This window comes from Phaenicophaeus curvirostris, chromosome 1, assembly GCF_032191515.1.
Source record: "Phaenicophaeus curvirostris isolate KB17595 chromosome 1, BPBGC_Pcur_1.0, whole genome shotgun sequence".
NCBI classification, from domain to species: domain Eukaryota; kingdom Metazoa; phylum Chordata; class Aves; order Cuculiformes; family Cuculidae; genus Phaenicophaeus; species Phaenicophaeus curvirostris.
In genome coordinates this window covers 62,439,537-62,454,216 of record NC_091392.1, presented here as the reverse complement: position 1 = coordinate 62,454,216, position 14,680 = coordinate 62,439,537, and the positions used below count along the sequence as shown (strand labels likewise).

Sequence of the window (14,680 nt, the reverse complement as noted above, 5' to 3'; positions counted from 1 at the left end):
TAAACGTCTTAGGAAATTTCTTCTTTCACCTATTAAACTCTCAGACTGGTTGGGGGAGAGGTAACATTTAAGCATACATTCTTTCTTTGATGAAGTTTCACTGTGGGAGTTTCATAGCCCATTCATTCAGAATTCCTAGGTGAAATATTTCATTCATAAATTTTTAACGCGAGTCAGAAAAAAAAAAAATCCAACATAATATTATCTCAACAGAATAAAACATTCCAAAGACAGCTTAGGCCTACAGTATTTTTTTTTCTTTTTTCCAGACTAGTTAAATAGAACTGCTTATTCCACTGATTATGTATGTCTCTAAGAGACCTCACTATTCTACATGGACTGATCTGTGGAAAATATTTAGCATCTGCTTCTTCATCCTCACTGCTGAGATTTTTTTCTTCTTCAATATCAATCAAAGCTTCTCTACCTCAAGACAGTAAGCATGTCTTGTATTTTCTTAGTAGTACTTTTGATTTTGCTGTTGTATTCATGTCAGCTTGCAGAGATTTTTACATTCATGATTATCATCTAAAATCTAGGAACAGGCAGAACGAGGGCAGTTTATTCTGCAGCAAGTGCCCTGCTGCATATATTGTCAATTCATACAACTGGTCTCAATTTTAACCCAACACCCTGAAGCACCCCATGACATTAAGTCATTTATGTGATACCAAGAACAAGATAATTAACTTCTCCCACAGGAGAATTAATTAATGCACCCACTCAAGCTAGTTATTAACCTAGTTATATATAAATATGCAGTAATGCAGACTGCTTCTTCAGACAACTTAATGGTGTGAGAAAACATTTAAATACAACTTCTCTAAAGATTTGAGACAGCATTGACTGAGCAGTCAGCAAACCCAATGTGTTTTTAGAAATTAACACCCTCAAAAGCAGCAAATTAGCTACAGTGCAGGAAAGACTGCCAGGCTATCGAGCAAACTGCAGTTTCAGAAAAAAAAAAAAAAACACAACTTGAAGTGAAAGGTAATACAGTTCACTGTTCACGGCTTCCAGAGTAAGTCTAAAGACTACACTTCCCTTCTTTTTTCCTGAAACAGTTTTGTTTGAAACACATACTGGAGCAATAGTGTACACATACATCAGAAAAAAAAAAGTCAATATATCTATATTATCTATGTATACAATTTTCTTTTATTAACAAGATATGTCATTACTGAACAAGGCAACTGGGAAACACAAGGACTGGACATGAAAATTTTACAACTTGACAAAAATTTGCGTATGACATATATACAGATGCGATTAGTGAAGGTTACAGCTTTACTGTATTTGATTAAACACAGCCCTAAGCACTTCCATTATGAAAATATGAAGCTGATAATACACAGGTCAAGATCTGGAATCTAAAAATAACAATTTAAAACTTCAGAACCTTCTATGTCCATCCACTTTACATAACGTGACTACAGATTTCCCTACTACCATATACATGAAAATTTATCAAAAATATATTGATGGGTCTATCACTAATCATGAATGTCTGTATTTACATTAAGTTAGCAAATTCTTCACCAAATACTTTATATACAAAACTCAATTTGCCCTTTGTGAAAGTCATTAAAAAGTTAAAAACCATAGAAATGCCAGTTAGAAATAATGCATTCCAAAAATTGGACTTGTTTACAACAACTGAGAACAATTGAGAATAATTTATGAAAAAGTATGTCATTTCAGTACAAGTACTCTCACAACACACTAGTTCCAATACAGAGTAGCAGGAATTTTGTCCTGTGTGTTCTTTGAGTAGTATCTCCTCTTTCAATAATGCTGCAAGAAAACAGAAGAAAGTTATTCTTAAGCAGTTTATAGTGAGTCTTTGAAAAATAATTCAAGGGACCAATATTTCCCCCCTTCTCAGTGCAGGAAGTGCTGTCCCATTTGTACTGGCCCAAATACTCCAAATTCTTATTTCTTACTCCTCAGAGGCCAAAAGGGGAAGGAAAAAAAAAAAGGAACCCAACATCCTCTGTATTTTAACGCTATTCAGTAAGTGCACATCCTTTTGCCAGCAGTTTTTGAGTATGATCTTGGCTGAATCAGTCTTCTCTGCCAAACTAGAAACCCCTCCAACCTGTCTCTCAATTGAAAAAGAGCTTAGACAGGAACCAGATGTTCGCTCTGCAGGCACTTCTTCTACACAGACACGAGCACCTAAGGAATGCTGCAATACAAAACACGGATGCTGAATGAATCTACACATACTAAGGATTAGACAACTATTGAAACATGAACTCTCTTGGAATTACGTTCCACTCAGGCCCATCTGAATACCAGAACTTAGTTTGAGTACACAAAAGTATGTGAGAAAACAGCAGACAGATCAACAGCTAAGGTCTCAGCTCACTTCAAGTAACAGACATTATGGAAACAATGCTGTGATTCTTCCAACAAATCAGATCAGTACAACACAATTGTTCATAATGAACTGCAATAACTTTGTCAAAGTGCTGACACCACACAACAAGCAAAATTAGATCTTACTGTCAAATCCAAATGAAGTGAATTGGATTTCCCTTTTTTAAATCTAGACATGCTGAATGCATCTTCTGTACTTCCTATATGGAATCCCTAGTTTCCAATTCCATCAAATTTTCTCCGTGTGCTATTACTTTGCTTGTGTGCTATTATTTGTCAAATTCCATCACGACCAACTCCTAACTTTTTTCTTATTTAAAAGGTAAGGATGGAATGACACATCAACCACCTTCAATCTATGCAGCCACACTCCTAGTCTTGAAAATGTGTCCCCTCTTCTGCCAGACAGCCCTCCATTCTTTGGCTTTCCTCCTAAGTAATTACTCTTTAACTTGCCTTTCAGGTCATCTTCCTTATTCCCCTGAAATCAAGCTCCCTGGGAGAAGGGGTATAACATCTTCGGAGTTTTCTCTTTCCTGTTTCTAAGTAACTTTACCAAAACCACAAAATCCAATTATCTTCTCTATGCTGATAATTTCACAGAAATCAAACTTTCTCCAATTCACCATTTTCACATCTGTTCATGTACCTCTATATCTAGTAATGCCTCCTTCTCCAAATTCAATACTTCCCACCACAGCTTTTCTTGACAGACTTTGGCAACCTGAGCATCCTGCGTAGGATACAGATCAATGACAATTGCTGAAGTCTTCAAATCTTTCTTGTCCCCACATCTTGCACGCAATAACTACATAGGCATTTTGCAGGTTTCCTGCAGACTCTATAAAACACGCTCTGCATAGTCCGTTTGTATGTATAAAACTAATTCAGGCCCTGAGAGCCTTTTCTTTTAAGTTTTATTAGTCTTCTGATTCAGGTCACTATGCATTCACAAACTGCTGCTGGCACAACTTAAGGCAAGATGCAGGAGCAAAGAGTAACTGAAGCCACACAAACAGCTCTGCTAATATATATCAAACCACAGTTTATCCATCTCCTTTTCATCAACACCTCAGTCTGTGTCTGATAATCTTCGATCTAGTCCTACACTTTTAACTACTTCCTGTCTCACACCTTCAACTCTCTAGAGAGAGGATTTTTTATTGTTTGACTGTATGGTACCTGGAACCAAAATATTTACAACAATAATTCAGGATCTTTAACATTTATACCACTGCAATGCAATCACAGACACAATCTGTACAGGAATTTACTCATTAACAGGATAACTTCACCATGTCTTACCAGTTTAATTTGTGCTCTGTCGCTGGACTTTTGGTCCAACGCTCTGAGTTTCTTCTGGATTTGGGCGCTTCCCTGCACTAATGCCAGTACCAAGGGCCGTTCTTCCTGATAATTTAAAACCAGTATTTACATTAAGACTCTATTGCACTTTTATATATTCAGGAAAAGCGTTTCGGGTTTTTTTTGTTATTGTTGTTCTTTAAATTACCTGCTTGCAATACGTGTGATTGCTGATTGTCGCCATGAGCATAGTGCAAGATACTACTTGCTTGACAGTAACCTGTTCAGATACAGTAGGTATTTATTATCACAAATAAAACGCAGAACTGCAAGCAAGTGCACAATTACATTCTTTACAACAAAAAGGAGCCAACTGATTTATTTCCCACCATCAAGAAAAATCCTGCCAGAAACCATCCTGAATGCAGGAGAGTTCTGATGCCAAAAAAAAGCCTCATGGCAGTCTACAGCACTTACATATATATGCATACTTATGCAATATATTTGCAACAAGCTGAACATTTATATATCACTTTAATTCTAAGTTGTTAAAAAAATTTAACATTTGTCCTGCCAAACAAATTTGTTTTGCATCCTTTTTATTATTATGTTATAGCAATAGTAGAAAATCCTTAGCATAACTAGCCTGTGGGAAAAAATGCAAATAATAAAGAAAGACATAAATTTATTTGCTGGTTCACGTAAACTGTCCACTGGCAACCTTGACACTGAGCATTCTGCATAAGTAGTGCAAATTAGCAAAAGCAGTTGCAAGGTTTCATTTTCTGAACAGTTGTGGTGTTCCGGGTATGTTCTGCATACTTAAACAAAGCATAGATTAGTCTTTCGTGATCAGTAAACACACAACTTCTGTTAATACTGCAAAGAAAAACAGTTGCACCAAATTCGATTGCAATTTGGATCTATCACAAGCCATAGATTAAGTTTATGTATGAAGTAAGCAACAATAATTTGCCTCCACAATATGAGAATTTCCACACAAAATTGGAAACTCAGTAAACTAAGATGATGTTTATTAGTTTTTGTTTAGGCCCACTTGTGACCCCTCCCACTGAAAACATACAAATATCATTCTAGATGAGCATTTTAGAGATAAGAGTGACAAGACAAGAAATAATTTTTATGCTTCGAGAACAGAAACAAGGTCAGTTCAAGTCATAGATTGCAACTGTCACCAAAAAGCTACCCACATTATTTTAATGTTTTGTTTGTTTTTCCATAGTTATAGGGATCTGGAGACCCACTACAGACAGTCATTGCCATAATACCTTGCTGCTGAATTCCACTTCCTCCTGTATGAGAGTCTCCCAGGGCACAGGGCTGAACAACTGTGTGACCATCACCAGTTCCCATCTGAGCTCCTGGAGAGGCAGGAAAAAGACTTAAACACAACAGAAGATACAATTCCAGTTCTGGGATTTTAAATGCTGGGGTTTTTTTCCTACTTCAAGAGGTAGACTTTGATCGTGGCGTTTTTTTTTTTAAAAAAAAAACACCTCAGAATAGGTGAGCTTCAATGCTCTCATCTTTCCAAATTCACGCTTGCATATTCAGATGAATACACAGTAACCTCCTACAAAATGGGTAAATTTCTGATGTGACAAGCGTAAATACATGCATACATTTAAGTATAGATTTATACACTTCAACGTGAAAAGAGTGGACATAATGTCTATTTCTTAAACTATGCCCTTCTTTATTAAATCTCTGAACTTAAAAGAAATAAAAACTCAAGCAACCAGCTTCAACTAGTTTAGACTAATTCTTTGACAGGAATTGTACTAGCTGAGAACAATAAGATCTATGTTCCTCTGCAATCTGCTTCTACCCTTGACTAAAGCCTAAGGAGAATGTAAAGCCAGTAAGTTTCCAGCTATGCTGTATCCATTCGCAATGAGGAGTCCAAGGCATAAATAGTATTCAAGATGTTGGTGTATCATGGATTTATACAATTTCTTATTTTCTAATTATGTTTTATTTTCTGATTTATATTTACAATATTCCTATTTTGTTTTCTTAGTAACAAGTTAATGCTAGTCTTTGTACATTACAATGAGAACATTACTAGTCTAAAGTAATTTTCATCAAAACCATATGATAAATTCCATATTAAGCTCTTTCAGAGACTGCCCATTATGCAGTTGTTGACATTATGGTAGAATTAAATTCCAATAAGCAATCTAATGCTAGCATTAGAAAACTTCACAAATTAACAGTTCTGACTGGAAAATTCAAAAATTGCTCCTTATTACAAATACCAGGATGCTTGTAGACTTCTTCTAGAAGAAAATCACATTTAAATGGTTTTGAAATCAAACTATTTGATATACATTAATATATAATTTTCAGGCAGAAAAAACAGGTTTAAAAATTCTTACATATCTGCAATTAAAGAAAAATTCTAAAGATGTCATACAAATACTACCAAACAGTGAATAAATTTGATAATGTTTGATTTCCACTGAAAACTGTCTTGTGAAAACAGTTCCTTCTTATAATACATAATGCCAAAGGCATTATAAAATAAGTTTGTGTGGTTCACTTCAAATAATTCTATGTATTGAAAGCACTTGACTGACCTCCTGTGCTACCACAACCAGAAATGCTTTCTCCTGGTGAATAGCCCATTAGGCCACCATTTCCATTTCCATTTGGATTAGAAGGCACTGTTGCAAGAAGACCTAAGCAATGAAAAAAAATATATAGCCATTAAGACAGACAGCAAAAAAAGATTAAGCATAGCATGCTATTTTTTTCTTATGCCAGCCAATTCTCCACCCTCACCCCAAGCGTTTTGCCTTTATAACAGAAGAACATCTCTCTATCTCATCTGCTTCTGGGATCTTGCCAAGTGATTTTAGTTCACAATTACTTAATGGGCATATTCAGCATATTCCAGTATTCATTAATTAAACACAATACAGCAAATACATGTAAAAGCAATACATTCTGATTCAATATTTGAACATACTGATTGTTTACACCTTTCTGAGTGGTGTAAGCGCATGTGGTTTACCTCTCAAAACAAAAGGGACAGTGTTTCCTACCTAGGAAGGACACTACCAGTGGCTACACTGGTCTGCCTGAGGAACAGCATTTGCAAACACAAACACTGCATGGTTGAAGTTATATACCCCGTGAATTTTCTAATAGCTGCTATTGAAACCTATCTGTGCAGAAACATCAGAACACACAGAAGACTCAGCTTAAGCAAAAACAACTCAAAAAACCCACAGAAAAAAATTCCAGGTAAGATTAGGAAAGAGGAACTCTACACAAGCTCTTTCTCCCTGCTCTTGGTTACATCCAATATTTTCATTTATTTGGATACACAACCCTGGTCACTATACGGAACTCAAACTGGATTACCACTGCTATGGGAGAAAATTGTTAATTGCTAGAAGGTCAGAGAAGTTTTCAAAAAAATAAAGCAAATAGCCTATAATCATACCCAGTCCTCTGTATCGAGAAAGCTGCTGGTAGATTTGTTTCATCCTCTCAATATTCAGACGGCTTGCCTCTGCATGATTTACCATTGGTTTGGGATAATTAACTCCTATAATACATTTTGCAGCCTTCTGGACGCTCTCTGGGGCATTCCAAGGATCATAGATGTATTTTGCAGGGAAGCCTCTAAGTACTGGCAAATAACGTCTTAAAAGAAAATAAATAAAAAGGTGCTTTTAAGTATAAAGCCACTTGACAGTTTAAGCAACATCCATTCATCACTGCACTGTCGGGATTGTGTGTTACCTGATATAATCCCCATTTGGGTCAGTTCTTCTGCCAAAACCCACTGGACAGTAGCAGTGAAAAAACTGCTGGAAGAAGGAACTACAGGATAGCCACATCCAGCTTCCAGCATTCACACTCCAATCTGCATCAAGTAAGAGCTCTTCAAAGACCTTAAGAAATTAGAGCAACAAGTTAGCCTCAGCACATCTTCGAGACACCTGCTTTTTCAGGAATTGTTCCAAGTTTCTAATTTCAGTAGAGGAAACCCAGCTCTTCAATACAGCAACACTTTCTCACACAGCAACATTCTCAGAATGCTCAGTACGCACTTGCAAATACTTACCTAAATGTCTAACTCATGAACAAAGGTTTGATAGCCTATTTGGCTTTTACCCTGTAAAAGAAACTTGTAGACATCTCGGAAAGCTATGACCAAAAAGTTACACATTCTCACATAAACACATCTTTAAAAAATAAATCCTCAGAGGATAGCTGCAGCCTGACTGCTTGCAAGTGGCATTTCTTGATTTCAGAAGAGTTGCTTCACCACATTACAACTGAGTAAGCTTTGCAAGCTTCCAGAAAGCAAGGAACATACAAAGCACATTTCAAACTCCAACTGTCAGCCTCCTATGCAAGGAGTCCCAAGAGTAGAATTCAAAAGTTTCAGGGCAGGACATTCAGTTGTATTCCTGAAGGCCAACAGTCAATCTATTAAGTCACAGTCTTGAGTATACACACTTAAATTCCTGGAGGTATATGAGCCACCAGGCATGCTGAAGAACAATGGGACAGATAATGAACTCTGGTCTGAAGACAAAAATGAAGTCCCTGGTAATTCCCATCCTTACTGCATTCAAAATAACTCATGAAGAAGCTGAAAATTTGTGAGGGGTTTACTTCAAATCTAGAGCTCAACAGTTGTAAAACATCCAAGTATCCAGGACTGATTGGGTTTTTAATTATTGACACAAACAATACTCATCGTTTTAAAAAAATAAGTTTTTCTGCTCAGTCAGATCAATAGCAATACAGGCTAACAAAAAATAAACAGAAGCCCTATTCTTTGAAGGAGAAAAGGAGACCATTCAAGTACCTTTTAAAAAGAGTGCACTGGCAAGTAGTTTTCAAAACAGATACTTTTAATATCTATTTTTGCAAGTTCTGATTTTTTCCTGAACTTGCATCATTTCCAAGAGTTCCAAATAAACCATCACCTTTCTTCACACTGGGACACTAAAACTCAAGTTCTTACAACTACCACCCAACTTCAACTCCAATGTAAAGCCTAAATAAGGTAATACCATTAAACAAGGCTACCTCTCTCCGTGTATTCAATAAGACATTAATTCTACAGTATATACTGAATAAGTGTTACAAAAGTATCTTTGTCTCAATACCTGCAACTACCTGGGAAAAGATGTTTGAAAAAATAAGATTTGTCTTAAAACCTTTTAAAAACCATTTTGAATAGAAAGTGACTAATAACAAGATCTTTAGATAAATATTAGGTGTTAGCACACAACTGTTCCACTAGGTGCTGCCATGTAGTAAGATTTTGGAAATAACATCGCCACAGAAGTCCAGATGAACTTTCCTAGCTATAGAAGTATGAATTCAACATCATTCCACTGCACAAGTCCAGGCCTTCCATATACCCGTACTATTTCAAAAGTAAGAATAAGTCAGCGTTTATCTGTAATGCAGAGCTTTGTCATTTGGCTGAGTCACCTCTATACGTGCATCTTCTATGCCTACAAACTGCAAAAAGAAAAATTCTTAAACGAGTTCACGTTGTTGTGTAACCAAGACTTTTTTTTTTTTTTAAATGAAAGATGTTTGCTTACAACTGATTCAAGAAGGGTGGAATTTCATAAGATAAAAATTAGGTCACAACCCTGCAAGTAAACAATTTTTTCAATTTCAAAAACAAAAAACTATTTATCATTGCTCAGTAGAAGATGTGTTATCCTTCTGAAAATGTAAAATTGATTCAAAGGCTGAGACTAAATTATTTTCTTTTCTTCAAAAGACTGACATTTGTAATCTGAACTTCAATGTCTCTTTGGTGCGTAGAAATTAACTGCATTGAAACTCAGCCAAATTCTGTTGCCCATACTCACACTTCTAACACTGGGTGAAGGTACAGAAATTGCTAAAAGGATGTTCACAGCTTTTAGTTTTCTCCTTTTAATTCCCATGCTGCTTTCCTTTCGCAGGGAAGCAGATGCGAGATGTGAACAGAAATTGTTCACACAGTATGACTGAAAAGACATTTCAATTGCCTAAATAATCCAAGTTTATTTGCCAAGATTTAGGAAGAAACCTCAAATTTGAAAGAACTGCAGACCTATTCTGATTGCAAGAAACACTAATATTGCAATAAAGGGGTGTTCAACAGCAAAACTTCAATGCCACTGCTTTACCAGAACTGATATAATTCTGGGCATAGTTTATGGTTTAAAATTCAACTCGCACCACACCATAACAGCAGTTCTAGAATGACTACCTGAAACTTTAACAAGTAGTAAGAAATTCAAGAATAAGAAACAATACCTTCATTCCTTCTTCCCAGCTAATCCAGAGGTCACCTCGAGTCAAAAAACATGCGACAGCATGCCGGGCCAAATGGTGAATCCAACCTTCTTGACGAAGCTGTGTCATAATTGCATCAATCCAAGGAAAACCTGTCCTGCCTTCTGCCCACTTTGCCAAAGCCTCAGGATTCTTATCCCATGGAATTTGAACACAGATAGGATTCCCCTCCATTTTATCAAACCGTGGATTGTTAGTTGCCGCTGTGTAGAAAAATTCACGCCATAACAGCTGGCCATAGAGGGAGAGGGGAGGGGAGCTGTTCTTTTTTACCTGAAGATGATCATTAAAGAAAAACATTTTATTAGGAGAAGTACAGAAAAAAATCACAGCATCTAAGAATGTGTAGCTGACTATGCAGAAATCATATACCTTTTTGTACAGATCCGTTAACTTGAAATAAAAGAGACGACAGGACAAACAGCCAAAGCGGAGGTAAGGACTGAGTCCTGTAGGGCTTGCCAGAAGAGAATTTGCATTCATTCGTGGTCTTTCAAAGTTTGCTACCCAAGCCTTAAAAAACCAAACCAAAACAAGCAATATGAGACTACAGACTAGGCATCAACATGTAAACGTAAAGGGAGAAATCATGCACTGCATATAACTGAATCCAGACTCTGGACAGACAATCACGTTGCCTACAATATCTAGAGGTTCCTCTTGAACTAGTATAATCGCTATAATATAATTCACCTCAATACAGAAGGCATGTGCTGTATTTCAGAACAACCTATCCCTTCCTTTTAAATACAGACAAAACCTAGACAACTAGCAATACAGCAGCTTTCAGAAGAATCCCCTTCAAAAGTTATAAAAAGTATGTTCCAAGTAGAATTACCTCCAAAGAAAAAACAATTATTTTTTTAGTGGAAAATAATATAAGACTTCCTCTAAGATTCAGATTAGAAGACAACCTATCATCATCTTTTAAAACTAAGAAACAGCAATTTGATTTATGTCATTTTATCAAGGTGTTGAGTTCAAGTTTGTGGTTTTGATTTTTTTAAAACAACATACCTAATTCCTTTTATATTCCATTGCAAAGAGTATCTATGCTTACCAGATGTGTCATACGTACAATGATTTGAAACATACCTTTCGTTCTAGATGTCTTTCCAGTCGTGTGAGGGCTTCTGTTTCTCCCCCTGGCCATACTGCAGAAGGCAGACCATCTGTGTCAAAACCTGAAAAACAAATTGAAACAAGGAAATTCCTTGTTTGCTTATACTGTAGGGCAACAAAATTCTAACACACTGATACCTGAGTATATTTTATTGTATCTTGAGAATAACTCCAGATTTGACAGATGGCAAAGTACAAGTTCTAAACAAGTACGCAACCAAGTCTTATCAAAGCACAGTCAATACCTCCAGCTTGCAATAACATAAAATTTTTACTTTTACATTAATACACAAGTTTTACATGACCTTTCTATAATTTTTCATGTTATTTTCAAATTCTTATCTCCACAATGTGTGGGCTACCCTAAACCACATTTTCCCCCCCCAGTTGCCACTAAGAAAATACAATTCCTATTGTAATTTACAGGATGTCTAAAAACTTCTTCCATCAAGTTAAAAGCCTGAGTGCTATCTTCAGAGCATTCCTGGATTTCATCGACCTCGACTTAAATAACCAATGAGGATTATTGTCAATTTGACGATAAACCCATACATTAACTGCAAAAGAAAGATGAAAGGACGGTAACAAGATTTCTTCCACACCCTCACATCTCCCCCAAGACTGTTCACCAGGTGCATGAGATAACATCTGCCAATAGTTTAATCAATGTATAGTCAGATCTCTTCTTGAAAAGGCTTTAAAAGCAAGGTCTGTTCTACCCAAGTTCAAATGAACTACACAGAGCAGCCAGAACTTAGCTAAAGTCTGTCCACACCCTTTAGTCAACATTTTGGAGGTCATACCACACTTGCTTCTATTCTGAGATGGGGCAAGGAGGAGACAGGACAGGGCTGGATAGGACAGAATGATAGAAAAAAGAGGGGGAAGATTCACATGACGATAGCTTGACACTTCCTAAAATTAAATTTACAGAAACATAAGTTGTTTTTTTTTTTTAAAGAAGCTTCTAAAATAATTATTGGGTTTTTTTTTGGTCTTTTTTTTTTCCTTTTGGCATTGCAAGACTGGAAGGGGTTTTTTAAAACTAGCTTGTAAAAAGAAAGATTAATGAGCTGAAGCACAAAGATACCAAATGCATTTAATACAACATGAAGTATCAAAGACAATTAGCAGGTTAATGATTATTTGGTACCATGGGAAAATGGCTATGCCTTATTACAAGAAGCCAGACAGTAGTTCGCACAGTTTGATCTATCTGACATACCATTTAGAAGAAACAACTAAAATTTACAGAGTTGATTATCCTTTTTTGCTCCTTTTGTATGTTCTAATTGGCACTGGTTTAACAATTAACCATAAGTAGAACCTCTCATGGTTATTTTAAGTATTATGCTTTTAGCAGTAGATCTTATCATGCTTGTTTCACAAGCATCAAAGCAATCTCAGAACATACCCAGCTCTTCAAGTGAAGGGACACCGTATTTCTCATCATGGTCATCAGAAACCGGAGTAGCACACTTTTCCATTACTTCTGGCGTTATAGTCTCCACTGGCATCTCGAGTGGCTCCATTCTACTAATTAGGGTCTGGAATCGCTTGTAAGTAAGAGGAGGCTGGCCTCCATTTAATTCAATTATTCTGGATTGGAAAAAAAAAATAAAGAAAAGAAATATGTTGGACAATAGTATACAAAAATATTTTTTAAAGTAAATAGAGACATCAATGCACACAGAAGTATCTTCTTACCTGCTTCTAGCATGTTACAAAAAAAAAAAAATCACAGATATACCTGGTAATTCAGACAGTTTGAACTTTAATTTTACCATCCTTTTTCCCTACTAGGGAGACATACAAATTAACTGTTAATAACCAAGTCAATTATTCTTCACCCCTGGGTTCAGGAAAGTCCCTCAAGAACAAATAATGAATATGGAGAGCCCAAGGCAAAGGAAAAAAAAAAAAAAAGTACAGATCAGCAAAGCAGATGAGAGACCATAGCTACCTAAAGATACACTCAAGTCACCTACAAGATAACACTATTTGCATAAAACCCTTTTTGTATTCTTGTACAGAGGACAGTAGTCAATACTACAACTGTCTCAATATGGGGAAAATCTAAGCTCTAAGTTTATACACAATGGTTGCTTTAAAAACACAGTTTCCATGCTTTGCATTGTCATCCTATCCATATCTACAACCTCTGAAACAGGAAAACTTCAAAGAAATAATTTAAAAAGTGGTAGCTAGAACCAACTGTTCATTTGGCAGGGGACGGAATGAAAGGAATTTTCAATCTAGGATTAAAAAAATAATCAGGCATTGGTATAAAATAAAAAAAAATATTGATATAAAAAATATATTGGCATAAAAAAATATCAGGTATATACATACAGACACGAATAAAAGAGTCCTTTGCAAGGATACAGCAAATAAGTCCCCTTCCCTCCCCTCCACGTCCAGCTGTCCCCCATACACTGGTTGTAACAGAATGAAACAGGCATCTACCACAATAAATTACTCGCCCTTAAGAGAAACCAAGTCATACTTTTGACTAGTTTGCAGATTGTTTCTATAATAGGGAGCTAATACTAATCAATTTAAATAGATCTGTGTTAAAAAAAAAACAAAAAAAAAAAAAACAAAAAGGGGGCATTAAATAAGGCACCTCATGAATATCAAATAATCCCCCAATTACTTATTGGTTACATAAGTGATGTGAAACAGCTCTTGAAAAACAAAGGACTTTCTGCTAACTTGTATACAGTAAGTGAAATGAAGACAAAACATTCTAATGAAATAACTAAACAACAATAGGTCTTATTTGGAAGAAGTTACAGTCCTGTTTGAGTAGACAGATAATTAACATGACCATTATTTTCCAAAGAACCATAAATCAAAACTGTACCTCAGATACAGCTGTAAATAATTTTTAGAGTTGCAAAGTTCTACTCAGTATGTAATAAAATTCGGATGGTTGATAGATAAAAGAGAAACATAAGAAATTCGTAGTCTTCCTAACTATGAAATGCTCTGTGTAGAAAGCAGCACAAAATAGCTAAGCAAATACTATAAAATTCATACTTCTTTTTAAAAATAGAGGCAACGGTAACTTACTTGTCTAGGTCATATAACGTATGGGAAATACGAACAATGACCTCCACTCCAGCTTCACTAGCCAGCTTCTTAATCGCTGCGTCTCTTTCCTTCCCAAATGGTTCAGAATCATATTCGATAGAAAGTTTTGCAATATTCCACTCCTGCAACACGAAACAAAAGTGTGGTCCTTCAGCAAGTCAGCTACTTGATGGAGAGTGAGGGAAAGGAAAACAGGAAGGTCAGGGGCAAACTATCACCTGCTGACAGTTGTCAGACATACACAAAGGCCCAAAATACACTTAAGACACCTAACACACAAAAATCAAGTACAACATTTTGGTATCTAAGTGGGAATCAGGAATAAAAAGGCCTCTGTTATCTGGCCCAGTACTGTGGGTGCACATAGTAATGGGACAATTTCTGCACAGATTTTGAAAACTCAGCTCTAACTTTAGGATCCTTA

At 36.1% G+C, this 14,680-nt stretch overlaps 1 protein-coding gene across 2 annotated transcripts in view; it reads right to left on the bottom strand.

Annotated features, from left to right (window-relative positions):
* Positions 1-1,131: 1,131 nt before the first annotated feature.
* Positions 1,132-14,680, bottom strand: part of CRY1 (cryptochrome circadian regulator 1) — a 36,992-nt gene continuing 23,443 nt past the window's right edge. The window contains exons 3-14 of one of the 2 annotated variants that reach the window (XM_069859589.1): positions 14,236-14,378; positions 12,575-12,759; positions 11,134-11,222; positions 10,411-10,551; positions 10,000-10,311; positions 7,462-7,613; positions 7,160-7,362; positions 6,288-6,389; positions 4,977-5,069; positions 3,896-3,967; positions 3,688-3,792; positions 1,132-1,794 (exon numbers count right to left, since the gene is read on the bottom strand). In XM_069859589.1, coding sequence (XP_069715690.1) covers positions 3,692-3,792; positions 3,896-3,967; positions 4,977-5,069; positions 6,288-6,389; positions 7,160-7,362; positions 7,462-7,613; positions 10,000-10,311; positions 10,411-10,551; positions 11,134-11,222; positions 12,575-12,759; positions 14,236-14,378 — 1,593 coding nt within the window. In that variant the 3' untranslated portion in view covers positions 1,132-1,794; positions 3,688-3,691. The remainder of the gene's footprint in view (positions 1,795-3,687; positions 3,793-3,895; positions 3,968-4,976; positions 5,070-6,287; positions 6,390-7,159; positions 7,363-7,461; positions 7,614-9,999; positions 10,312-10,410; positions 10,552-11,133; positions 11,223-12,574; positions 12,760-14,235; positions 14,379-14,680) is intronic. The other variant, XM_069859598.1, reaches the window with a different exon arrangement.